At 34.0% G+C, this 27,399-nt stretch overlaps 1 protein-coding gene across 1 annotated transcript in view; it reads right to left on the reverse strand.

Moving 5' to 3' along the window:
* Usp8 (ubiquitin specific peptidase 8) overlaps positions 1–27,399 on the reverse strand; it is a 55,696-nt gene that overhangs the window by 25,001 nt on the left and 3,296 nt on the right. The window contains exons 2-7 of the mRNA XM_047538855.1: positions 20,933–21,101; positions 19,147–19,291; positions 15,865–15,950; positions 7,289–7,451; positions 4,651–4,693; positions 2,313–2,457 (exon numbers count right to left, since the gene is read on the reverse strand). Of these exons, the coding sequence (XP_047394811.1) occupies positions 2,313–2,457; positions 4,651–4,693; positions 7,289–7,451; positions 15,865–15,950; positions 19,147–19,291; positions 20,933–21,036 (686 nt within the window). The 5' untranslated portion in view covers positions 21,037–21,101. The remainder of the gene's footprint in view (positions 1–2,312; positions 2,458–4,650; positions 4,694–7,288; positions 7,452–15,864; positions 15,951–19,146; positions 19,292–20,932; positions 21,102–27,399) is intronic.

Raw genomic sequence — 27,399 nt, forward strand, 5'->3', positions numbered from 1 at the left:
ACAATTTGCCTCAACTCTGCTCTGTCCTATAACTTAATATTTAAATGTAATAATAAATCTAAATACTCAATTTGAAATGATCCTTTTCTTAAATAAATTCTTTTTTGGGGGGTATATTTGGGGGTTGAACTCAGGGGCTCTCATTCACTAAGTTGCATCCCCAGCCCTATTTTGTATTTTATTTAGAGACAGGGTATCACTGAGTTGCTTAGCACCTCACTTTTGCTGAGGTTGCCTTTGAACTCGTGATCCTCCTGCCTTAGCCTCCTGAACTGCTGGGATTACAGGTATGCACCACCATGCCCAGCTACTTAAATAAATTCATTTTAATAATAAATTATATGTCATTATATATATGGAAAACATTTCCAATAAAAAGGTAAGTCTAAAAATAAAAGATAATTATGCTGTGTTCACATAACAGAACACACACAGCAATGAGAATTAACTAACTGCAAATACATACAATAATAGAGATGACACTAATAAGGTTTAGGGGTAGGTATACGGCTCAGTGGTATTGCCTAGCATTTGTAAGGCCCTGGGTTCAGTCTTCAGTCCCTAGTAACACACACACACACACACACACACACACACACACACACAGCCCATAAGGTTGAACAGAAGTAGTTATCCATAAAATACTACAAATTATATGATTCTATTTATATAAAATTTTAAAAACAAATGAATACGTTCTGTTAAAAACTGGTAGTTTTCTATTCGTCTATTGAAGCATTTATTCCATTTGATGGAAGGAGGAATTGCCTGATAGAAAATAGAAAATAGAGCCAAATAAGATATTTAAGGGAAGAAAAAGGTGGTTTCCTCCAATAACTTAGAGGGCATACTAGGGGCTCTGAAGTGATGATTATGTCTTATTTCTTGGTCTGGAGGCTAGCTAAAGGAGCTAAACACTTAGGAATGCATATACTATATTAAAATAATCTAGAAATAGAGAATGAAAAACTATGTAATCCCCATCAGCTAGCTATAAATACTATTGCCTACAGAAACTTAAGGCCTGCTCCCTGGTAAGAAAGGGAGATTATCAAATATTTAAAAGGTACACTAGGACCAAACTGAAACTCCTTTAATCAACTCAGGACTGGAACAGAAATTAAAAGGGAATAATTTTCTCAATATGTAATTTGTTCCTTAATCTTCAACCTAAAGTCATCTTTTTGAGTTTCAATGTAGAACTGAGCACAAACTTTCAAACCACCAGCTTTCTGTTGGTATAGATCATCTAAATACTATTAACTTCATCTTTTCAAATTCTGGGAATATATTCACATCTGCTTGATGAGACTAAGCATTCTGATCTTATTTTTAAGTAGGATATTTACAAAGTACTCTATTCTTAGGTTAAACAATTATTAAGCATCTGCAATATGTCAAGAATTTTGCAAATTTCATCATATGATTAAAAAAAATGCATACTTTAATGTTGTACCACAGATTGTAACTAATCCAATCCCATAAACTAAGATCTACAGGGTATATGATTTACATATGAGAAGTTCAAAAGAATGAAAATAGCCCTGGATCTAGAAGTTTAGCTCTGGTACTATGTCATAATGATTTCTAATATATGATGTATCTATGCAAGTAACTTTATTTTATGAAGTTACTTGCACAGATACATGCAAAAAAGGCTTAAGGTCTTTTTACCAAAAATGTTTAAAATAATGTTGTAGTAAGCTTTTACTTGTGCCAACACTGTTCTAAGTGCATGTGGTATATACAAAATGCCTCAAACTTCTGTAAGGTAGGTACTATTATTTGTCTTCATTTTACAAATGGAAACATAGGCTCAGGATAGGCACTAGCTAGGTTAACGCAATAAATGACAGTTATCTGAATGTAGTCTGACTCAGAGACTGTATCCTTTCTTAATCACTTAGCTTATACTTCTTTTTTAAGAAAGTATTTGTATACTCCTAGATAATAGTATGGGGAATTGTGGTATGTAGAACAATTGGTTCACAATTTGGTACATGATTCATAAATCTAAAAATAGAAAATAACAGGAGAAATCAGTCAACAAATACCTGGGGAGAGAAAGCACAAAAAAACCAGTTTCATCTCATTTCTAGTAAGACTCCAAATGCCACTGATAGGCGAAAATATCCAATGTGGAATGTTTCTGACATTATGCTTCAAAAAAGGGTTGAGGTATGATGTCATAAAAAAGCAAAGAATGAAAGGTCAACAGGAAAAGAAATTACTACTTTATCGCTTTTAGCTTGGATTCTAACATTTACTACTGTCCACAGTTTACCATATTCTCTAAATACACTATGACCTACCCTGGACTTATGGCTTCTTCAGGAACACTGAGAGAATTTGAAATACAGGAATCCTGATAATCCTTCATTCTTCGAGCATCCATTATAATCAAGCTGATGTTTTTATCCATCATCATTGTGTATAGTTCCTTTGCTGTGACTGTTCCTTGAAATTAAGGGAGAAAGTAGAGACATGAAAAACACAGTTCCATGTGCTAGCATATTACCAAACACAGGACCAACACACCTTTTCTAGAAGAGCAAAGTATACTTGCTATCATATATGTACTATCCCATACCACTTATCATCTTTTAAACTAACAAATATAATTTGTGTTAGTATTTATTAAGAAACCAGTTTAGTGCTTTCTTTGTTTATTTGTTTTTGTGGTACTGGGGACTGAATCCAGGCATATTTTATCACTGAGCTATATCACCAGTCCTTTTTATTTGTTAGTTTTAAGATATGGTCTTGCTAAATTGCTGAGGCTGACCTCTAACAGGCAATTTTCCTGCCATAGCTGGGATTTCAGGTACACCACAGTGCCAGGGCAGTGCTCTGTTTATAAAGATTTAAATATCGAATCTTAGGCTGGAGATGTAGCTCAGTGGTAGAGGTAGAGAGCTTACCTACGATGTGCAAGGTCCTGGGTTTCATCCCCAGCATCACAAAATAAATAAATAAAAAAAAAATTGCTCTTGAAGTTACAACTACATCTAGTGTTAGCTCTGTTATTGGTACAAAATAAAGGAAATTAATATACTTAACTATGAAAATATTCTTTTTATTATTATTTTTTTAAAAAATTTTACAGACTGCATTTTGATTCATTGTACACAAATGTGGTACATCATTTCATTTCTATGGTTGTGCATGATGTAGATTCATACCATTCATGTAATGACAAATGGTGGAATGAGATAGATATCATTATCCTATGTACATGTAAGATTACATGAATGGTATGAATATTCTTGTTTTAAAAATTAAGACAGTAGGAAAACGTTCACCAGAAAAAAAATCTATGGTTTGAAAATTCCCAAAAGACTCTAAGTTCCTCTTTAAAAATTTCCAGTGGAGTGCTATGAGAACTATTCAAAAAACTTTTAGATTTCCAAGTTCTCCCACAGTAATAAGCCAAAAACTTATCGGTGTTCCATATGAGGGGAAGACAACTAAAGTCACCTATTTTATCGGAATGTGGCCATGCTCTTTTGTTCACACATTCTTTATGGCTACTTTCAGTGCAACAGTTGAGAGAAAAGACAGAGCTCTCCAGCTTAAATACTGATTACCTAACAACTTACGAAAAAGCTTGCCACTTCTCATTTTACTTGATGCTCTTTACTTGGCTCCCAGTCAGAAAGCAAGAAAAATTATGTTTTCTAAGAAGTTTAACAAAAAAGAAACCAAAGCTACTGCAATTATTTATTTAATTGGGGGGGGACCCTGACAAAATAAATATGCCCCAAGTTGCTATTTTTCCTCAGCTCTACCACCTGGAGTATAAAATTTAAGAGCAATACAAGGGAATTTAGATATATAAACAACTATTTCAGTAGTGAGCTATGGAAAGAAGCTAGTCTCAGTATTTCCTACAACTGCTAATACACATCTTTCTTTTCTCTGACCATTGAGATTATTTTGACAACAAACCAGACTAACAAGGTGAAAACAACATTGAGAACGGTAATTTTTAAGCATGAGAAACTATGAAGCAACAACTGGATAAAATCTAATCTTAGAATAAATCAACAACACCTCACATTATTCTGTTTATTTTAAACACTGTTATGGCAATATTTTCAGCAAAGAATTTAAGTCTACAACCTAGAGAGGAAAATAATAATCACTAGCACTTTTACTATAGATTCTAAGAGTTTTACATATATTAACTAATTCAATCTTACATGAACTCTATATGAAACAGGTTCTATTATTATCCTTACTTTACAGATGGAGAGAGTGAGGTAGAGGGGTTAAGAAATATTTTGGAGATCATGTGAAAATTCAGAGGAGAAGCTATTATTCAAATCCAGGCAATTTGACTTCTGAGAGGTCATGCTCTTAGACACCATGCTAAACTGTATCTAGAAAATGAGGACAACTATAGTTTTGACATTTTCCACTTCACATTATCATATTTTATCATGTCATTTAGGCTAAACTTATTCATAAAATATTCCCTTCAGTGACTAAATCTAGAATTTAAGACATTTTCAATATAATTATGCAGGTCAGGAAAAATGATAAAGCTTACAGAGATTCGACACAATGCTAAGAATTATTGTATAAAATCGGAAGTTTATTCTCATTAAAGGAAGCTCTCAAAAGAACTTCCTCTTTCTTCACACTTACCTTTCTCTGAAGTTTCATTTTTCTCACTCTTTTCACCATTGATCTATTTCATAGAAAAAGAATTTCAACTTTCATAGAATAAAAGGTTCAACATTAACACTTCATTGAAACACAAAGACTAAGAAAGGAAGGTGCCAAATAATAACATTTTATAAAAATATAGATGAATAATAATATCATTACCAGGTCATGCTGAAAGTAAAAAACAGCTAAAATAACTAGAAGCATATCAGAATCATAGGACATTTCCTTAAAATTTTCTTCTATTAAAGGTCAAATATAATTTTAAAACACAAATTACAGAAATTTAATATTTATTAAGAAAGTGTTTCTTAAGAATGATAAAATTATGGCATTTGTAGGCAAATGGTCGAAATTGGAGAATATCATGCTAAGTGAGATAAGCCAATCTCAAAAAACTAAAGGACGAATGATCTCGCTGATAAGCGGATGAGGACATATAATGGGGGGTGGGACGGGCTAGCATTAGGTTTAGGGTTAGGTTTAGAGTTAGGCTAAGGAGAGCAGTAAGAATGAAGGAAAGAAGGACTGTGTAGAGGGAAAAGAGGGGTGGGAGGGGTGGGAGGGGTGGGAGGGGTGGGGGGGAGGGGAAAAATATAATAAACATCATTACCCTATGTAAACGTAAAAAAAAAATAAAATAAAAAAAAATAAAAATAAAAAAAAAAAAAAAAAGAAAGTGTTTCTTAAAATGAAATAATTCTAACTATGCTAGTATCCTCTATTATATCATTAAAGGAAAATGAAGTAATACAAAGTACTAATTACATAATTTACATTTTCTAACCAAGACAACATGTGATAATCCTGTAAGATACTAACTCGTCCAATACACACAGGAAACAGACCTAAGGATCAATTTTAACTTCACTAATAAAAACATTAAAAATAAATGTAATTTGTTTACAATAAAAAAAAAAATGTATGTTATGTGCTGCCTCCTGTGATACAATATGAAGACACATCATCGTCTGTGGAGCATTCCTGTCATGAAACCAAACTTGAAACTAACTCTATAGGAAATAAAGGAAATATGGAATATAGAAAAACAAGTACATGAGAAAAGGAGGAAGCCCTAAGATAAATGCAGAATATGGCTCATTTTCCAATATTAAAAAATCAAGTACATGAAACGAAAAACGAGGGAAGAGAATTTAAGTGGAGATTATTTTAGAGACTTAAGGGACACAGCAACCAAACAACAATTTGTCTACCTTGTTTGGATCCTGATTGAAATAAATCAACTCAAAAAATCACGTCAAGACAAGTGGGGAAATTTGAATAGTTATTAGATTATATGAAGAAATTATTGCTAATTTTGTGAGGGGAAAAATAGCATTGTAATTATTAAGAATATATTCCTTTTTTTGAGATGAATACTGAAATATTTAGGAGTAAAATGGTATACTTGACCATAATTTGATTTGAAATACCCAGCAAAAGAAAAAGGACAGAAGACATATTTAAAAGTATGGCAAAATGTTAGCTGATTATTAAAGCTTGGTGAGAGAACTTCATTGTGTTCTAGTTCCAAATTAAAAAGGCAAAACCAAGTAAAAGTTATAAGTGACCACTTTTGGAAAGGCAACAAAGTGAAGAGTTAAGAAAGTTCCCTTCCTATGGTCCTTTCAAATCTTATTTGATAATACCAGCCACGTGACCCATAAATAAATATCTTCCAAAAGCAGTGTTATTTCTCTTCCACAATAGAGTTCCTAAAATTAAAAACCGGATTTCTACACTTCTTTTACATAGTGCTTAGCCCAATGTCACTATTATTATTTTTCTGGCAATGCTGGAGATTAAACCCAGGGTCTCACACATGCTAGGCAAGCACTCTTATCATTGAGCTACATTTGTAGCTGACACTACTTAAAGAAACTGATGATTCACATACAAATGATATCGGAAAGCTATAAAATGTCCAGGAAAAAAAAAATCAAAGTGGAAAATTTCTCAAGGAAGTAATAACAAAGAAATTATATTTTAGGAAGAATAATTCTGAGGAAGTTAGGGAGATAATGATAGCTGGAGATATAGAATAAGTCACTGGTGATTTTTGGAAAACAGATGATATAGCTAAAAAGACTACAAGTAGTAGCTAAACAAAATGGAAGGAGAGAGAAGGAAAAATCAGAGAAAGAAAGAGCAAAAGAGGAAGGGAAAAATCAGAGAAAGAAGGAAGAAAGCAAAAAGGAGTGAACGAGACTCCAGAAATAGATATTCAGCACCAAATAAAGTAGTATACCAAATCTTTCTTTTAATGTGAATTTCATTATGAGAAAGAAGAAACCTTAAAGATCATCTACTGAGTCCCAGAGTGGTTAAGCAAGAGTTGACACAAGCCCAGAACTTAGATGTACTGAATCACAGTTCAAATGCTCTTATCACTCTCATCAAGTTTACAGTGACTTAAAAATATAATTAATAAACAACACACTGCTACAGACGCTCAAAGAAAAAACTAAACTCAACTGAAGCTATAATATTTAATTCAGCTTCAAATTAAAATATATTTTATCCCTGTTGCCTAAAAGAACTTTATCTTAACTCCCCATAAGCATATCATCTGACAAAAGAATCAGTCTTTTTACTTTACACAATAAATTTGAAATACCCTTTGGGTTTTGTTTTTGGAATCCAACATATTCTCCAAAGAACCTTTAGCCGATGGACCACTATCCTCTTTTCCTGCTTCCTGCCTTTTCTGTTGTTGCAGTTGCTCTTCTTCCTGTCTGTCCTTTTCTTCAAGTTTTTTCCGAACTTCAGCTTCTTCATATCTAATTGAAAAAAAAGTCAAGATGTCTTTTACTAGCATGAGAATGGAAAGCAAAGGAGTTCACGTTTTAAAAAATTAGTACCCTGCCTTGGAGGTACTTTGTGGTTGCATGATCTCTCCTTCCATCTGCAATCTAATTCTGCTAGAGCTCCATTATAAACCACAACTTGTATATTTGCCCTCTGCGGCTATCTGTACATTCCCTTTAACCTGCCAAAAAATCTTGAAAAGAAAGTCTGTGCTCTTAAGTTGAAAGTTACTTTATGCTCTCTGCTCTATTCCTGTTTTCAATCTTCTTCCTTTTTCAAGTGATCCTCCCACCTCAGTTCCTTGAGTAGCTCGGGCTACAGGCATGTACCACCATGTCCACCTGGCACAATTTCAATCTTTCAATGATTCAAGATTTACAAGTCCCTAATTCTTTCTGCAAAAGAAACAAATATCAAATATTTACACCTGTGTTTATGATTTAGATTAAATATGTCAAAAGGATCATTTTAAAGAGTATTATAAACACCACAGGGGAGGAGGAAGTATTATCAAGGTTAATAGTTTTTTTTTTTTTTTTAAAGGAGGATTTCATGGAATTTTCCATTTTGTTGAAAATTACACAGCTATCCTAACTACAGTCAGCAGATGCCCAAAGGATATGGAATGATTTCTTATCAGATTATAACACCAGCAATGCTTGGCAATGTCTGTGAGTTTCCAGTTTAAGTCAGAGAAAAAGAGAAAAAGAAAGAGGAAGAGGAAGAAAAATGAATAACAATTAAGGGCAATAAAGAATGAATCAATAGTTTTCATTTTATTTTTTGTTATATACTTACATTTTATATACCCTTTTGAATGCATAGCTCTCAATTAAAATTTTGTAAATGAACAAATAGGACTATACAACAAACAGAACTATTCAAAGGAAATGGTGACTACTCAAAGAATTTTGCCAAATTTACTCATTAAAAATTTTAAGTCTAATTTAAGAATGACTTCTAGTCTCAAAATAGTTTCCTACCACATTATCAACATCAGGTTAACAGTGTACAAAATATATTATCAATAAGATATTTCCATTGATAAGCATCCACTTAACAAGAAATCAAATCTTTAGGTCTTGGAGAAGAATTTAGAATGTCATACAAGGTTGAGATAGTCCTTAAGGGGAAAGAGTATAAGGAAAATGATGTTTCTCTAAATCCTTAAGCTACCTGTATCCTTATACTTAGAGACTGGTTCTGAATGATTTACTTCAGTGGTGAAATTGTCACTATGATTTGATAAGAACATGGTGATTATAACTATCTCACACTTTAAAAAAAAAAAATACCATCCTTTTGCTGGATACAGTGGCACAGGACTGTAATCCCAGCAGCTCGGAGGATGAGACAGTAGGATCTTGAGTTGGAAGCCAGCCTCAGCAAAAAGCGAGGTGCTAAGCAACTCAGTGAGACTCTGTCTCTAAATAAAATACAAAATTGAGCTGGGGATGTGACTCAGTGGTCGAGTGCCCCTGAGTTCAATACCCAGTACCAAAAAAAAAAAAAAAAAAAATCAAAATCCTTTCTCTGTAAAAAATAAAGATGCAAGCTGGGTACATACAGTGCAGTGCACCTGTAATCCTAGCCACTCAGGAGACTGAGGCAAGAGAATCACAAATTCCAGGCCAAAAATTCTTGAGTGATTTGCCAGACTCTGTCTCAAAATAAAAAGGGCTAGGGATACAGTTCAGGGGCAAAGCATCCCAGGGTTCCATCCCCAGTACTGTCAAAATAAATAACAACAACAACAAAAAGATGTGGTGTTCTGTTTTTTGGTAATATATTAGTAGTTCCTATTGTACCAAACCAATCACAGAAAACTATAAACTCTGAACAACACGTAAGAATCAGGTAGCAACCACAATCAGGCAAGAAGCAGACAGGTATTGATGCTTGAACAAAGTGAGATTCCCATTTTTTACAGCTTTACACCTAAAACCAGGTCTTTTTTGATGCTGGAAGCAGTAAAACTCCAATAGAAATCCTAATTCCAGAGAGCCAGAGTTCCAATTTCTTTGTATAAATTTGCCCAAATATCTACGTGACACCTGAACTAATCTTGCATGGGGCAGACACTAAGGAGCTAAGTCTTTCTTTTAGCTAAGTTTAAAAGAATTGGAAAGATATTTCAGCATGACAGAACCTAAAATCTGAGTCTAACCAAGTAAACTGCTTGTAAGGACAAGAGAATCAACACTCTTCAGAGGAATAAAATAGATGCAGAGCCTCTACATATGTCATTCACAATGTCTAAAGTTATTAGATATACAAGGAAAAGAGAATGTGACCACACTTAGAAATGGTAAGCAAAGCAGATTGAGACTGAATAACCCTGATGATGAATTTAGCATACAAAACTCAAAAGCGGATCAAGGATATAAATTTAAAATGTTCTTCTAATGAATGAACAAATAGGAAACCTCTGCAAAGAAATGGTTACTATAAAAAAGACCAAACAGAAATTCTAGAATTGAAATGCGTGTCTAGGGGGGAGGGGCTAAACAACAACAACAACAACAACAAAAACCCCAAAAACTCACCTACCTGAAAACTGGAGACATTACTTAAAGAGTAATAGAAATGATCCAATCTGAAGAAAGGAGAAAACAATTTAAAGGAGGAGGAGGAGGAAAAATGAGAAGAATAATACAACTTAGATTTGATGGACAAAATAGGAAGGTCTATCATATGTATAGCTGGAGTTCCAGTAAGACAATGAAAATGGGACAGGAAAAATATTTAAGAAATGGTGGCCAAGAACTTTCCAAATTTGATCAAAGATATGAATTTACATATACCGGGATGTGAGTGAATCTCAAACATGAAAAATACAAAGCAAACCAACCTTCCCACATCATAGGCAAACCAAAGCTCAAGGGAAAATCTTGAAGGGAAAAAAAGGACACACTACATACAAGGAATCAATGATAGAAATGACTTATGAATTTCCACATAAGAAACAATGGATGTCACAAGACACCAAAATAGCTTTAAAGTATTAGAAGAAACGAGGGAAACCTGTAAACCAGAATCCTGTAATTTATAAAAGGATAAATCCTGTTATTCTGAAAATATCTTTTAAGAATAAAGATGAAGCCAGGTGTGCAAGCCCGTAATCCCAACACCTGCAAAGCTTAGGCAGGAGGAAGTTCAAGGCTAGCCTAGGCAATTTAGCAAGACCCTGTCTCAAAATAAAAACAAAAGGGCTGGGGTACAGCTCAGTGGTAGTGCACCCCAGGCTCAATTTCCAATGCTGGGGGAGGAAAGAGAGAGAAGAAAAAAAAAAGGGGTGGGGATGAATATGAAATAAAGATATTTTCAGATAAATGAAAATCAAGAATTTGTTCCCAACAGACTTGTACTACTAGAAGTATTAAAGGAAGTTTTTCAAGCCAAGGAAATGTTTTTAGATGGAACTTGTATATAAAAGAAATAGAAAGTACCAGTAATGGTAAATAAAAGGGTGAATATAAAGGAATTATTTTTTTCTCTAAAATTTCTTTAAAACATATATGCATATTTAAAGCAAAAATTATAACCCTATTTTAGGGGAGGTTCTAGTGTACGTATATGTGACAACTAATGCATAAAGGATGAAGGGTGGTAAACAGACGTGATTGCAAATGATATATAACATTTATAGTTAAAGATTATATATACACACACATACATCTGAGAAAGAAATCCCTGGAGAACCTATTTTTAAAAAATTTAATATAGTTAAAAAGCTAGGTGATTGTGTAGAATTTAAAGAAAAATAATTAAAAGGCAAGAAACTAAGAAATGAAAAAAAATGACACAAAAGAAAAGAATAGTAAAATGGCAGAGCTAAAAGTACAACCACATCAGTAATTACATTAAATACAAACAGATACATATTACCAATAAAGAGGTAGAAACTGTCAGAATGAATGAAAAAGTAAGATTCAATTATATATGTACATGAGAGGCACTTAAGTATAGGGAAGCTGAAAGTAAATGGAAAAATATGCAAACAATACACATAAAAAGAATATTCCCAGATTTAAAGAGGGATATAATGATAAATAGATAAATTCAAACTGGGCACAATGGCACACACCTATAATCTTAGTGACTAAGACAGGAGAATTACAAGTTGGAGGCCAGCATTGACAACTTAGTGAGACCCTGTCTCAAAGTATGATGGGGATGTGGCCAGTTGTAGAATACTCTGTGTTCAATCCCTATTACTGCAAAAAATAACTAACTAAATAAAGGCCAATTCATCAGGAATTTATAATAGCAATAAAAGTTTGGGTACTCAGAATTACAATGTCAAATACATAAAACAAGGCTGAAAGAATTAAATAAATACATTAGAAATAAATACATTAGAATTTTGGCACCCTCTCCTAGTAACTATTACAACTTAGCCAAAAACAAGCAAACAAAATCCCCTCAAATTCAATGAATAAAAAACAACAAAAAAGTTAAGACAGAGAAGATCTGAACAAAACTCAATCACTTTGACCTAAATGATACATAGTGCTATGATTTGAAAATCATTTGTGAACCCCCCTCCCCCTTACCGAACTCATGGTGAAATTTAATCCCCACTGTAAAGTGTTAAGCTAGTAAAACTTAATGTGATTTTGGTGCTTAAAGGTAGACCCTCAGGGAGATAATTAGAATTAGATAAAAGTCATTGTAGTGGAGCCCAAGATTGCACCATGCTGTTTGGACTTTCAGCTTCCAAAACCATGAGCTGAATAAACCTCTTTTCTTTACAAAGTCAGTCTGCCTATCTTTGGATTTCATTGTACTGACACAAAATGAATTAAAAACATACAGAGAACACTTTATTCAATAACTGCACTTTTCAAGTACACATAAGTACATTCACTAAGATAGACCATATGCTGAGACACAGTATAAGAATATATTTAAAGAGACTGAATATCTCTGACCACAGTGAACTTAAATTAGAAATCAATAAGATATTTAGAAAAATCTCATATATTTTGAAATTAAACTACACACTTCTATACAATCCTAGGATCAAGGGAAAAAAAGAATCACAAGGGAAATTTTAAAATATTTTCAAATAAATTATAAAACTCTACAGAGAAAACAATATGCTATTAGATTTATAAAAATCCACGTTAAAATAAATGGAAACAAAAGTGAACAATTTCATACATGATTTTACAAAAACAGAGGTTTCACCAGATAACACCTGTTCAGACAATATTCAGTGTTAGATTCTGAAATCTCCAATAGGACCAATTTCTGTTGTATTTGCTTCCCCAATTTTCTTATTGCACTGTTTGAAAACTTGCTGACAGAAGAACAAGCAAGTACCATCACTGGTTATGTTAATGGAAACATCAACTCCAGATTTTTCTATCTCATAGGCCAACATCTATTTCACAGTTACAATACAGAAATGAAAGACTTGGGACAAGAAACAAAATTGTGCAGATGTTTTACCTAGACTCAATAATGTAAATCATTAGAATGCCAGAAAGAAAGGTGCTGAAGGAGGTTGCTTCCATTGTTAATAACAACAGCAAATACTGAGCATCTACTACATGCCAGGCATCAATCTAAGTGTTTGTACATGTGTTAATTTGTTTAATGCACTAAAAAACTCTACGAGGCAGGTTTATTCTTATCCCAGTTACAGATGAAAAAACAGAGGCAGAGGGAGACTAAGTAACCTGCTCAAGATCACACAATTAGTAAGTACAAAAGGGATTCAAACCCAGGGAATCTGGCTCCACACACTTACCCACTGCTCTATATCTCTTCTCTAGTAGTATTCTATGCTGGAACAGTATGTGAACTGTCTGCCCTAAGAAGTAAGTACAGTCAGGCTGGCAGAAATGAGGAAACTTAAGATTCTCTTTATTTCTGTTTCCTTTCTTTTCTTTCTTGGTACCAGGGATTGAACCCAAGGGCACTATACCACTGAGTTACATCCCCAGCCCTTTTTATTTTTGTTTTATTGAGACAGGGTCTTGCTAAGTTGTTTAGGGCCACACTAAGTTACTGAGGCTGGCCTTGAACTTGCAATCCTCCTGCTCAGACTCAGTCACTGGTGGGCACCACTGTGTCCAGTTCCTGTTTTCTTTTTGATATCCACATCTCACCCCCCACCTTGTTGTCTGCTCCATTTCTACAGTAGAGTGGCAAATCCTCAAACAGAGCTGATGATGTTCCCACTTCAGAGCTTCAATTAGTTAATGTGAGTTCAAGGCTCCCTCTTCATCGGACACTCACTTCTGGTTCCTTTACCTGCCTGTTTAATTTCTGGAGAATTCTGATATCTCCAGAGTTGGTAAAAATTAAATCTAAGATCACTCTAACATGGATATGAAATAAATGGGTAAATCAATAAATGTTTAAATAAATATTCCTTAATAGCAAGTGATGCTGAAACATTTTCCACATACTTATTAGATCTTTTGGTTCAAGTGTTTTTGGAATTTACAACTATGCTTGCCCTAGGAGACGGGAGATAAATAGCATGATACCAAATGACCAGGCAGACTTTAGCAGAAAATTTACCCAATGTGTTTAGGACTTTCATTGTAAAGTTAAAATTTGCCTTCCAAACTTCAGACAGAATATCTTCAAATTCCCTTCTCAGACTGCTGGCCTGATGAAAGAGAAATCCTAACTATATACAGATTTCAGAAACTTAAAAGGAGAAGAGCTCTGTGGCTGACTTATTAGATAATTAGTAAGGACGAATGCGAAATATATTAATACAGAACTGCTCTAAATGCCAATGAAAAAAAACAAACATAGGGCAAGGAGCAGGAGAACAACACACAGGGAGAAAAACAAGAGTGTAATAATTCTCCCCATCTAGACTCAATCTATGAAACAGGAAAAACTCAGTGTACATTCAAAAACCTTAGAATTGAGGTCCAAGAGCTCATTCAGCAATAAGGACTTCACTGTAAAAGAGGTCATTCTATAACTGTGTAAAAGTAAATATTTGAATATTGAATCATTCTCATTGAGTTCCTTTATAAGTGGAGAGTTATTTTCTTAAAAAAAAAAAAGGTGTCATGAGAGAAAACTTTTTTTCAAGAAGTTATCTGTCTTTGTCAATTGTAATCTATTATGTATATAATTTTCTTCACAAGAACACTGCACATTTATTTAAAAGAAATACAGACAATAAAAAGCTCAGAGTCAAGATCCACTGTACCAAGTTTTTTAAAAATATTATAATCAAGGTCCCTTTGCCCAGTAATAAGTTACTGTTATGAGGATTAAAGTTATACAAAGACATTCTTTAACCTATATAACTTTTGTGTGAGTCATCATGTATTTATTAATTTGCCTTCTGAAGAACTCAGTAACAAGATTTTCCTCTCCCCTGTATTACAAAAGCAACAGAATATCAATAGTAAATAAACACAAAATTGATACATTATTAATATTTCTGCCACCTAAACTCAAGTATTAAATTTTTGGTGTTTTTGTCTTTTAAAAATACATGTTTCAGGGGCTGGAGGTATAGCTCAATGGTAGAGTGCTTGCCTGGCATGGGAAAGGCCCTGGATTTGCTTCCCAACACCAAAAAAAGGTTTCAATCTTTATTTTTAAAATAATATTTTAAAATACAAGTAATATGATACATTCTCAGTGGAAACAAAAGTTCAAACCATAAAAACATTGGCCTGGTTAAACCTTCTGGTTTCCTTCTTCTCTCTACTATTTGTGTTATTAATTTCTCAGTATGCCCTTTTTCACTAGCAGCTTGTATTGCCTGAAACCAGTTTCACTGCTTGTAGATTTATCCATCAACAATTTTTATGCTGCAGAAGTGAGCAGAAACTTATTTATTTATTTATTTACTAGGATCTATGACACCATTATGTTGTCTATAATGCAATAAACTAAAAGCTGAGAAACACTGTTTAACATCTGTAATCATTTATAAGTGGTAAGATAGTCATAGCAAATACCAGAATCAGATCTTTGTTTAAACATAAATAACTTTCACAACTATGGGTATCAAAAGTAAGAGTAAGTACTTTATTTCCTTAAGACCAGTATCCAGTAGCACAGTATAACATGGAGCATAGGAAGAAATAAATTTTTCTGAAAAACACAATCAGAAATTACAAAGAGTATAACTTACAAAAATTTGGACCTCAGTTCTAATCTGTCAGAACTTACCTTTACAATCTATCATTCTAAATACTTTGTAAATTTCAATACAAAATACTGATAATAACATATGAACTATAGGTGAAGAGAAAAATATTTTGTGTCCCAGTTAACAGAAATCTTAACCCTAGGAACTGGGGTATTATACATATGATAAGATATAAATGGACATATATTTTTATAAGCTAAATTTACATTTTTTTCAAGATTTCATAATAATGTCTGTACCTCAGTTTAAGACTTTCAGAGAGTTTTTCAGCTTCTTCTATAGCTTTTTTGATGTTTGCAGGTCCAAGTATTGAATGAAAATACTCCTAAAATTACAGGAAAACCATGCCATACCGTTAGTACTGGGTACTGCACACAGCACTGATGTTAAAAATACTAAATCATGGTGCTTACATAAAGAACGTTTTTAAATAAAAACATTAATATAATTGAAACATCTTTAAAAGCTTTTAATCCACACAAATGTACAATTTATTCTCCAAATGTCTCAAAAGTATCTTCATACCATTAGATGCTTACAAAACCCTCATAATACCTTTTCGGTTTTTTTCAATGTGCAGGCAATAAATGTACTGTGTCCTCTACTAGTGAGAGCTTGCTAAATTAAGTTTAACCTAAATCTTAAATATTTGGTAGAACAGAGTGAAAAATACAAGTTTCTGAAGAAATTGACATATATTCTATCCCTACCTGATTTAAGGGACAATATATACAGTAAAGTTAATACCTCACATACTTAAGGTACACTAGATAGGATAGACTAAAACAAAAAATAAAAAACAAAACACAGTTCTAAGAAGCAGATGAGGTACTCTAGACAGAGCAAATGAAAATAATCCTTTTATTGAAAACCAGGAAATGAGTAACTGTAGCATATAAAGTAACAGCGTATGTTACCTGAGCCTTTGCAGGCAGCTTCCTAACCTGAACTTCTGCCACTTTCACCTAGATACCCTTTGGATATGCAATGGACACTGTGGCAATGGAAAAATCTCTTATCAATTAAAATTTACTCCCAACCTACTCAAGGGGGAATAAGGGTAGCTGGAAAAACATTTCCAACCTCATCAAAGAAAAAAAACAACCATCAACCTTTAAAACTATAGCAAAAGGTAATCTAGTACACAAAACAGTTAAGCTAATAAATAAAAATAGTGCTAACAGGCAAAAGAGCAAACACCAAATTTCTCCAAATCTCAAATCTTTCAAAAATATTCACTTTAATAGCTGGATGTGGGTAATGCACACCTGTAATCCCAGCTCCACGGGAGGCTGAGGCAGAAGGATCACAAGTTTGAGGCCAGACTGGGCAACTTGGCAACATCTTGTCTCAAAATAAAACAAAAAGGCCCATGGATGTCTCTCAGTGGTAGACAGCTTGCAGCATGTGCAAAGCCCTGGGTTCTATCCCCAGTACCAAAAAAATTAATTAATTAAAATTTACTTTAGTAAGCAATGTTTATACCTTTGTTTTGTTTTTTGTAGAACTGGGGATTGAACCCAGGGGCACTCTATCACTGAGCTATATCTCCAGCCCTTTTTATTTTTTTGTCTTGAGACAGGGTCTTGTTAAGTTGCTGAGTCTGCCCTTCAACTTTCAATCCTACTGCCTCAGCCTCCCAAGTCACTGGGATTACAGGTGTGCATCACTGCACCCAGTTTACTCTTTAAGCAATTTCATATTAACAGATTTTAACCAGGATACAATTAGTGTGAATTCAGGCAGGCCTCTGCTTCTCATCTGCAGATAAGTATGCCTAAGAATCTGACATGTGTGGTGCTTCATGCCTGTAATCTCAACAAATTAGGAGGCTGCGGCAGGAAGACTGCAAGGTTTGAGATGAGCCTCAGCAACTTAGCGAGACCCTCAGCAATATAGTGATAACCTGTCTCAAAACAAAAAATAAAAAAGGACTAGGGATGGGGGAACTAGGAATGTAGCTTATGGTAGAGCGCTTGCCTGGTATGCACAAGGCCCTGTGTTCAATCATCAGCACCACCAAAAAGAAAAAAAGAAAAAAAAAAAAAAAAGAATCAGGGATGTAGCTCAGTGGTAGTGCGCCCTGGATTTAATCTCCAACACAAAAATACATACACAAATAAATAAATAATAAAAATAAATAAATCAAAATGTTTTTCTCATGGCCAGAGCAATTCAACCATTTGTGGACAAGTAGATGAATTTTCAAATGCAAAGGGACACCTTTTCAAAACTAGGTCTAAAATTCAGTAAATATTATTAGCATAATTTCACTGGTGGGGAGAAACACTAACAATGACTTATCACCATTAACTAAAACATTAAAATTATCCCTTAACTAACAACCTAAACAAATTACACTAGTCATGCTACTCTGGGGAAAAAAGGTAACTTCAAATAAGAGAAATTTTGTTAGAAGGTCATTTAAATGAGATGAGCCAATTTGACCACCAGAGAATAAAATAAAAATCTCAATATTAATTTAAGACTAGCTTCTTGGGGCTGGTGTTGTAGCTTGGTGGTATAGTGCTTGCCTGGTACGTGTGAGGCACACTGGGTTTGATCCTCAGCACCACATAAAAATAAATAAAGGCACTGTGTCCATATAAAACTAAAAATAATAATTTTAAAAATAAAAAAAGAATAGCTTCTTTATCAGGTAAGAAATATATAAGCACCCCTTTCCTACTACTGTGTGAGAGCAAAACCATTCCTAAGATGAAACCAGGGCTGGGGATGTAGCCCTGTGGTAGAGCACTTGCCTAGCATGCTTAAGGCCGTGGGTATAATCCCCAGCAGAAAGGGAAGAGAGGGGAAAGGAGAAATAAGTGAAAACACAACATACTTCCTATTTCTTTAATATAACCTCTACATTCTTTTGCTCATTTCTGGCACAAGAAATGAAACCATTTTCTTTACCAACACCTATGCTAGTCTTCATTTACATTGCCTCCATCCTCCATCACTACTCCTGACTTCAGCAAATGGAAGATCAACACCTATTCAATGAATCACGAGCAGAAAATAATTTAAAATTAAAGGATTTCAGAAGTGATCAGTATTAATGTTATAAGCTGAGATCTAATTTAACACATAAGTAAACTCAGTTCTTCCACTTCCACTTGACCTGTCAATAATTTATTACAACAGAAAGCAGATATACATTGAGTCTATATACTGCTATAAACTTGTACTAATCCAAGGCAAAATAAAAGTGTGTACATATGGGAATATTTGAAAATAATGAAACATATCTTTAGCTTGCTTTTCCTATCAATATAAGAGTTTGAACTTGATTTTGCATAATGTGATTGAAATTTCGTTGTTAGGCTGGCGGTGCAGCTTATTGGTAGAGGACCTGCATAGCATGACTGAGGGCCTGGATCTGATCCCCAACACCACAAGGAAAAGGAAGAGGAGGAAGAAAGGAAAAGAAAGATCATTGTTATTTAAACTGTTAGGGGAAATTTATCATTCCATTATGCAAAAATAACAAATAAAAATGCAAAAATAAAAGGTACCTGCTGTTGCTTGAAATCAGGTCTTTTTTTGATCAGATTATAAACAGTCACATATTTCATATATAGAACATAAGCCCTTTCCTCATCACGATCTAATCTGCATTCTTCTGCTGCCTTGAAGATCTTCAGGGCACTGTGTACATAACTTAAAATTAAGAGGAAAAAAATTGAAATACTTGACATCTGCGGAAAAAATTATAGGTTATATATAAAGTCCACACATAACCTTGATAAAGTAAATTTCATGATTTATGTTAACTACCTCAATCAGTACATTATGTTTGGATACAACCAACTTAAACCACTTCCTCTGGAGTGAGGGTAATCTCAGAGGTAAATCAAACACTTCCAGAAAGGAATGACCCATTTTAAGTCTGACTTTAAAGATCCTTCTGTCCTTCGGCTTTGAAAAAGCATAAAAGTGGCTTTATCTTTCCCACTGTTTCCTACTAGAAAGTCACATACAGGAGTTAAGTAGAACCGCTTTCCTTGTCACCTATTAACACAACCAACTTAGTCCAAGAAATAAGTCAATCCCTCTTATTCTTCCCCCAAAAGGTTATCTTTAAAAATAAAAAATTTAGGGCTGGGGTTGTGGTAGAGTGCTTGCTTGGCATGTGTGAGGCACTGGGTTTGATTCTCAGAACCACATGTAAATAAATAAATAAAATAAAGGCCTATTGACATCTAAAATTAAAAAAAAATTAAAAAAATAAAAAATTAAAAATTAAAAAAATAATTTTGTCTTGGTAACATTTAGAAATTTCATTCATTCTGGGATTTTCCTTCCTGATATTTTAAAAAGTTTTTACCTTTTTCTTGTAATCCTTGATGTTTTGTTTTCTTCTCATCTTCTGTTTATTTCCCTTAAAAAAATGACTCATTAACATGTCCCTGTGCATTCATAAGTTTCTATGGATATCTACTTGTCGGTTCATTTGAGAACATACATACCAATTTTTAGACCCTCCTATTTATCTTGTCATTTTCCCCCTTAATTTATAGTCTGCTTTCCCCAAATATGGGGAATATGGTCATCTAGGTCCACTTTGCTTTTTAAAAACTCATTTCTGGTGCTATAATAATGTGGTTACTTATTTATCTCCTAATCTCCTTTGTTGGTCAAAACAAACTGGGAAGAAAAGTTCTCTTATTGTCTTTTGTCCCTCAACAGAGCACAACTAACAGGTTTACAATTTTAGTGATTCACGATTTTTAGCAAAATTATATTTGCAGTAAATACTGAAATAACCAGATGTCTCTATGACTATTATATTTTATTTCATGACAGATTCTGTAATCTCTATCAAGAAGGTATCATCTTTAGCCTTGCCTCTGCAGGTAAATGTGTTCTCAAAAATAAAAATACATAAAATAAATCATTAAGTTAAAAGCCAAGGCTGAACAAAATAATAACTCTCTGAATAGTGAACAAAACTACCTATTAATTCTCTTTTGATCACAAAGACTATGTTAGCACAATAACTCACATGTGTAGTAACAAGAATAAACATTTTTTACACTGCTTTATGAAGACAATGGTTTATAAAACCCTCAATATTTTCTGTCTCTTAAACATACTGTCCAGAGAGCAGATATTATACACACAAGCAGCACATATATATAACCTGCCATGACAAAGTTAAGAACTTCTCTAAGGTCTTACTTTATTCATGTGATGGTATCATTTTTCAAATAAACATTAAATTGACTATTCATCTAACTTGAATAAGGAAATGAACTAAAATTAATACATGACTCAATCAAACTAGCAAAGGGTACATACCTCTTAGTGCTTATTTTCTCGGGTTTAACTTCCGTTTTCTTATTGAGGTCTTTTAGTGAAGAACTGAGGTAGAGTTCTTTAGGAACTGAAGCCACAGCAGGCATGATGATTAATCTTTACTTTTCCACTTTCACAATGGATGGTGTATTTAATGAAAATTAGTTCTTTCCTGAAACAAAACAAATAATTTCACTAATCTTCCTCACTCACAGTAAAGCAAAAGAGCAGTTAAAAATCTCCAGGGCTGGGTGTATAGCTCAGTAGTAGAGCAGTTGCCTAGCATGGGCAAGGTCTTAGGTTCAAATCTATGCATAAGCAAACAAACAAAACAAAAACCAAAAACCTCTTAAATTGTATTTTTTGCTAACAGAGTTAATTTTAAATTATCTTGAATATCTATTTTGGGAGTTCAAATACATAAGGTATAAATAATTGTTTCAAAATTTCATTAAATGAATTCTTGTTTATATCATTTTTTGTTATTAAGAAATTGTTATTAAAGGAACTAACAGTAAGACATAAGAGTTTTTACAGTTATCTTCTGTTAAAACCACATTAATGTACAGATCACAAGCAGAAGGAATTTTCATCTAGAAATATTCTTTTTCTAATTGATGATATCAGGTTATAAAAGAAAACAAGTTGTAGGTAGGGCCATGTTATATGGAGCTGGGAATAAAAGAACATATTCGTTTCTACAAGAAAACATCCAAGCACTCTAGTTTACTCTTAAAAAGTCTTTGATGTTTCATGACATTTTTGTTTCCTTGTATGCTCTGGCAAATTCTGAACAGGAAGATAGAGCAGGTAGTAAAAAATGAAGATAAGAGGAAGAATGGCTAGGTATGTATCAACTAAGTTGTGTTATGTGTGTACACATAACAGGGATGCTTGCAGATGGGGTAGATCAGGGGAGCACACCAAATGGGGATTCTTGGCAAGACTGTATGTGTCACCAAATGAAGAGTTCAAGGACCCAATTAACTTTCTACAAAAACTAATGTTAAAGAGAAAGCATGTTAAGCGGTGATAATATACTATGATATCAAACTACGGACTTATAAATAAAGTACTATAAGAAAAATTAAGAGCAAAGATTAAGTACGACCACAGAGATCTTGGAAGTGATCACAAAAGAATAGCATCAGATGATAGAAAGCTTCTGAGAGGTAAGGAACAATATAAGGAGAAAGTTAAGAAAGTAAAGTACATCTTTAGGAATTAGCTGTTGCAGAGAATGAACAAGATCTACTAAGCAGGAAAACCTAAAATAATTGTCTTGAAATAGATTTTTTTTAAAGGCCTTGAATGTCACACTAAAGCACTTGCTTTGTTCTCTGAAGAGCCATAAAAAGATCCTGAAGCGAGTTAGGCTATCCAAATTAATGAAAGTATGAAGTTAGGCTTTAAGAGACTAAAGACAGGAAAAACAACTAGTTATCTATTACAATGATCCTAAGCAAAGATGAAGGTCAGAACGAGGGCAGCTGTGATGGAATGGAGGCAGCAGACACAAAAAGCACTGCAGCAGTAGAATGACAGGACTTGGCAAAATGATTAGACATGAGGAAGAAAAGGGATAACATTAGGATGTTATCAAGGTTTTTAGCAAGAGCTTCTAGAAGGGTTATACTTTTTTAAGCTACCTTTTCTATTTTTGAGTTTCAAGAACAGTTCAACAACCTTCTCCAAAGTCCAGCAAAGAACTACTTATTTCTATTTTTATTAGCAAAATTGTATATGTTATACTGTGGAATGATGATGCTGGTGTTAAAAATATTTTCAGCTTTATTTTAATTGATCTTTTAGTCTCCACAAGCACACATGTTTCTGCAGAAGTCAAACAGGGCAAGGGGTATTTTTCCCTAATCAAATGAAAAAGCAAAGAAATATATCCAACCTAAACATAATAATTATATTTTTGATAAGTCATTCTGCATTTTGCCATTAAAGAAAACTCAACATGAATTGACATAAATAAATCAGTGCCAAAATAACTAAATGAATTCACAATTTCCTTTGGTTGTAATAGTTTAAAACAAAAAAAAAAAAAAAAGCAGCAGCAACAATGGCAGTCAATTGATTCCTATACAAGATTTCATGTTCAATAACCACATAAGTCAATTTATAGAATCTATTGGTTTGGATCTAGAACAAACTAAATAAAACATATAACCCAGTAAAACTATGTTATGCTTCAAAAAGGATCATAAATTGAAAGAAAATAAGTATGTATAAGAAAAATTTCTTCTAAGAACAATATTTGAGATGTGTAAATCTGACAGATTAAGAACTCCAGTGTTGGTGCAAAAGCAAGATCCTGACAGTGCTGAATCCTTCCACAGAGAAAGAGTAGAGATTAAATGACTTAAATGATTAAATGACAGGATGATTAAAAAGTCTTCACTGAAAAAATAAAAGTAAAAATTGAGGTTCAGTCACTTAAATTGGTCCTGATATCCTAACTGGGGCTTCACAGCAGCCACTGCCGAGGTCATTAGTAACAATAAGAGGAATACAAAGTTTGTCTTTCTTGGTCACCCACCATCTCTCCCCATATCTGCTCTTCACACAGTGGTACTTGGTACCTGGTACTCTATCTTCTAAGACTGGCTGTCTCTTAAATTTCATATAATCCATTCTATATTCATTCAATGCAAAATGACACAGACAACCAAGTATTGATGAAACAACATTTTATAATTATAAGAAGTCAATCCTCTCTCAAGATTTAATTACTGCTAAAACTTCTGCCATTTTTAAAGCATATACTATACTTCTAGCAATGTGCTAAATGCTTGAAGGCAGTGCTTTTAAAATCCATGACATCAAGCTGGGTACAGTGACTCATGCCTGTAATTCCAGTGACTCAGGAGGCTGAGGCAGGAGGATTGCAAGTTCAAGGCCAGACTTAGCAAGTTAACAAGACTCTCAGCAACAATGTAATGAGAGCCTGTTTCAAAATAAAAAATAAAAAGGGCTAAGTGGTAAAAGCACCCCTGGGTTCAATCCCTAGTACCCTCCATGCTCCCCCAAAATTCATGACATTGCAATTAGCATTTTAAAAATATGTAAAATAGAAATACTGGAGTATGGCACACATAATGAAGGGCAGTGATACCTTTAAGAGGTAGGGCCTCGTGAGCACTTCCCTTGGAAGGTATAAGGCGTGAGGGACTTGTAGGACCCCAGAAAATCCCCAGTGTATCTCTCTGGCTTCCTGTTTTACCATGTGATCTCTCCCCCTCATACCCACTCCTATCATGATGTAATCCACCATGATGTAATGCAGTTACCAGGCCTCTGCAAGAACCATTGTTAGGCTAATTGGACTTTTTACTCCAAAACCGTGAGCTAAACAAATCTCTCTTCTTTATAAAGTATCTGGCCTCAGGTGTCTCATTATAGTAACAGAAAATGAATTAATACAATGTGCATAAGCATATGTATGGAATACTGGATTAAAATATAAAATGTATTTCTTACTAGAGGTTATAATTTTTTAAAACATACTAACTTCTCCCATTATAGCAATGCTACTTCAAGTGTCATTCAAAGACCAATGCAGAAGTATTTATTGCTAGTCTTCATAAAATAAGAAGCTTGTGATAGAATGTAAATCAATTAAGCACACTGACCTTTTTATAGTAGCAAGATTTTCTCACTATAGAAAACAGTGCACTGATTTACATTTTAGGGCAGGCTTTTATCTTAACACTGAAGGAAAGGACATTAAATGATTCAGACTGGCTACTTTGAATAGCACTATTCTAGAGGAAATAGAGAATAGGCCTTCAGATTACATGTCTTTTTGCCTAGTTACCAAGAACAAATTAATATTCATTAATTGTTACACTATATATTGTGACTCTGGACACTGGGAAGTCACAAGGTAAGGAAAATTCAGTGTAGCTAGAAAAGACAAAGTTGCTTCCAATTCAGACTATACTCTCTCATCCTTTGTGCTGGTCTTTCTTCCTTCAAGGGCCAACGTAAGTTTCACTTCTCTGTTCCTAAAGATTCCAGCTCCCTGCAGTTCACTGTTTGGTCTGATCACCATATTGCTTATTATCTGTATTGTTCCTTCAGTATGGTATTTGGACCAATGGAAGATTATGCTGAAATGATGAGGCAGAGACAGAAACTGGCCCCAAAGATAAGATTTAACTAAGAATAAAGAGAGAAAAGAGGGCACTTCAAAAGAAAGAACCACCAGGAATAAAAACACAAAATGATAAATTAGAACAGGAGAAAAATGAGGGATACTATAGGAATTATTGAGAAATAATCAACTGGATCAAGGGAGTCCACTGATATGTCTTTGTATCCCTGGCACCTACCTAGGTAGTCCTCACAGTCAATACTTAATAACTGTTAGGTAACAACAACTAAATTATATTAGGTAGAGATAGTAACATTGTGGAGGACTTTTGAAGTCACTCAGAATTGTTTAACTCAGCAGGCAATAAAGCCAGTCTTGATGAAAAAAAAAATTATCTCAGGGTGGTCAAATTGATGATTATGTAAGTTGGATCTAAAAGAGACAGGAACAAGGATACTATGGAAAAGAACTAGAAGACTACTGCAGAAAAGAAGACAAAAAGGCAGAAACATGATTTGGTAGTATACTGAATGAGATGAGTACTGTGTTTTGTTTACAGATACAATCTCAATCTCTCCAGTCCCCCATTCTCACCCCTCTCTCTTCCTCCCCTGTGAAATGTGAAGACCCATACTGCTGTTAACAAAAACTGAATACTTTAGGTTAAACTGATTCATTTATAGCAGCATTCCTCAACCAGATAAAATTCACACTTTAGACTAGATAAAAATTTGTTGTGGGAGTTTGCTCTGTAGAGTGTAGGATGTTTAGCAGCATCCCTCCCCCTTTCCCACTAAAGTCAGTAGTACTCATCCTTCTCCACTTGTGATACCCAAGTCTCTGGATACTACAAAATGTCCTGAGAGGTAAATTGCTCCCAAGCAAGAACCACTGATTTAGAGGAAAGTACATAATTCAATTTATGATAAGAGAATGGCATCTAAAGAAAGATGGCTTAACAAAGGTTTAAATATGTAATTAATTACAAAGCAGTAGAGAGACCAGACATTAAATCTGTGGATCAACTATTAAGGCACTAATGTTAATTTAAAAAATAGATATTTTCAGTTATCGATGGACACCATACCTTTATTTTATTTATTTATTTTTATGCAGTGCTGAGGATCAAACCCAGTGTCTCACATGCTGGGCAAGCACTCTTATCACTGAGCTTTAACCCCAACCCACTAATGTTAATTTTTATAATCCTAATTACTTGGGAAATGATGAAGGAGTGAAACTGAAATGATGCTATCTAGGATTTCGTTTAGAACAATTCTATTTTCTTCATTTTTGTGTAGTATATTTTAAAACTTCTATAGTACTTTTAAAAACATGGACATCAGCAGGGTGGGCATGGTGGTACATTCCTGAAGTCCCAGCTATTTGGTAGGCTTAGGCAGGGGGATCAGTTGAACCCAGGGGTAGAGGCGACCTTGGCAACACAGCAAGATCCTCATCTCAAAAAAATACAAATGAATAAATACATCTTTTGAAAACAAATAAAACAGACATCATATATACTAGTAACCAAAATCAGGAGAATAAATCATCAAGGAAGTGAGTTGTTTCTCTTCAGCTGACAATTTACTCGAAGGTTCCAGAACTGATGAAGTCTAAAGGGAAAAAGATTGAGAAAAGGAAGCAGGAGTCATTACAATGAAGGAAAATCAGGAAAGTGCAATATCATGGAAACCAAGGAAAGACAATTTCAAGAAAGTTTTACAAAGTTCTTAAAATGCTAAGGGGGAAATAAACAGAAGAGTAAAATAACTAGCCCTAGTTCTAAACAGAGATGACATAAATCAGCTGAAATATGGTAAACATTTCGACATTATGGTAAACATTACTATATATAAGGTGCAATGTTGAGAGCTACAGGGAATACACACACACACAGACACACACACACTAGAATTTCCACCTCTTAATATGAAAGACAAGTAAATAATGGTAATGCTTAGTGCCAAAATGACTAACAAAACAAGTCAAAATCTGTTTTTTATTAAAGACCATTCCTAGAAACAAAAGGTCTTTTAAATAGATGTTTGTCTACACTTGAAACTTTAATCCATTTCTTTTATCTTCTCCTTCATTTATTGCCCAATGTTTTATTTAATTGTGTAGGGTTTTTTTATTTGTTTATGGAGGGGAATTACTGGGGATTGAACTGAAGTGCACTCTACCAATGAGTTACAGCCCCAGTTTTTTAAATTTTATTTTGAAAAAGGGTCTAAGTTGCCCAGGGTGGCCTCAAACTAGCAATTCTCCTGTCTCAGCCTCCCAAATAGCTGGGATTACAGGTGTGTGTCACCATGCCCTGCTGCCCAATTTTTTTTAACAGCTGCAAAAATAGGTAAGTAGG

Source organism: Sciurus carolinensis, chromosome 2 (genome assembly GCF_902686445.1).
Source record: "Sciurus carolinensis chromosome 2, mSciCar1.2, whole genome shotgun sequence".
Lineage (NCBI taxonomy): Eukaryota > Metazoa > Chordata > Mammalia > Rodentia > Sciuridae > Sciurus > Sciurus carolinensis.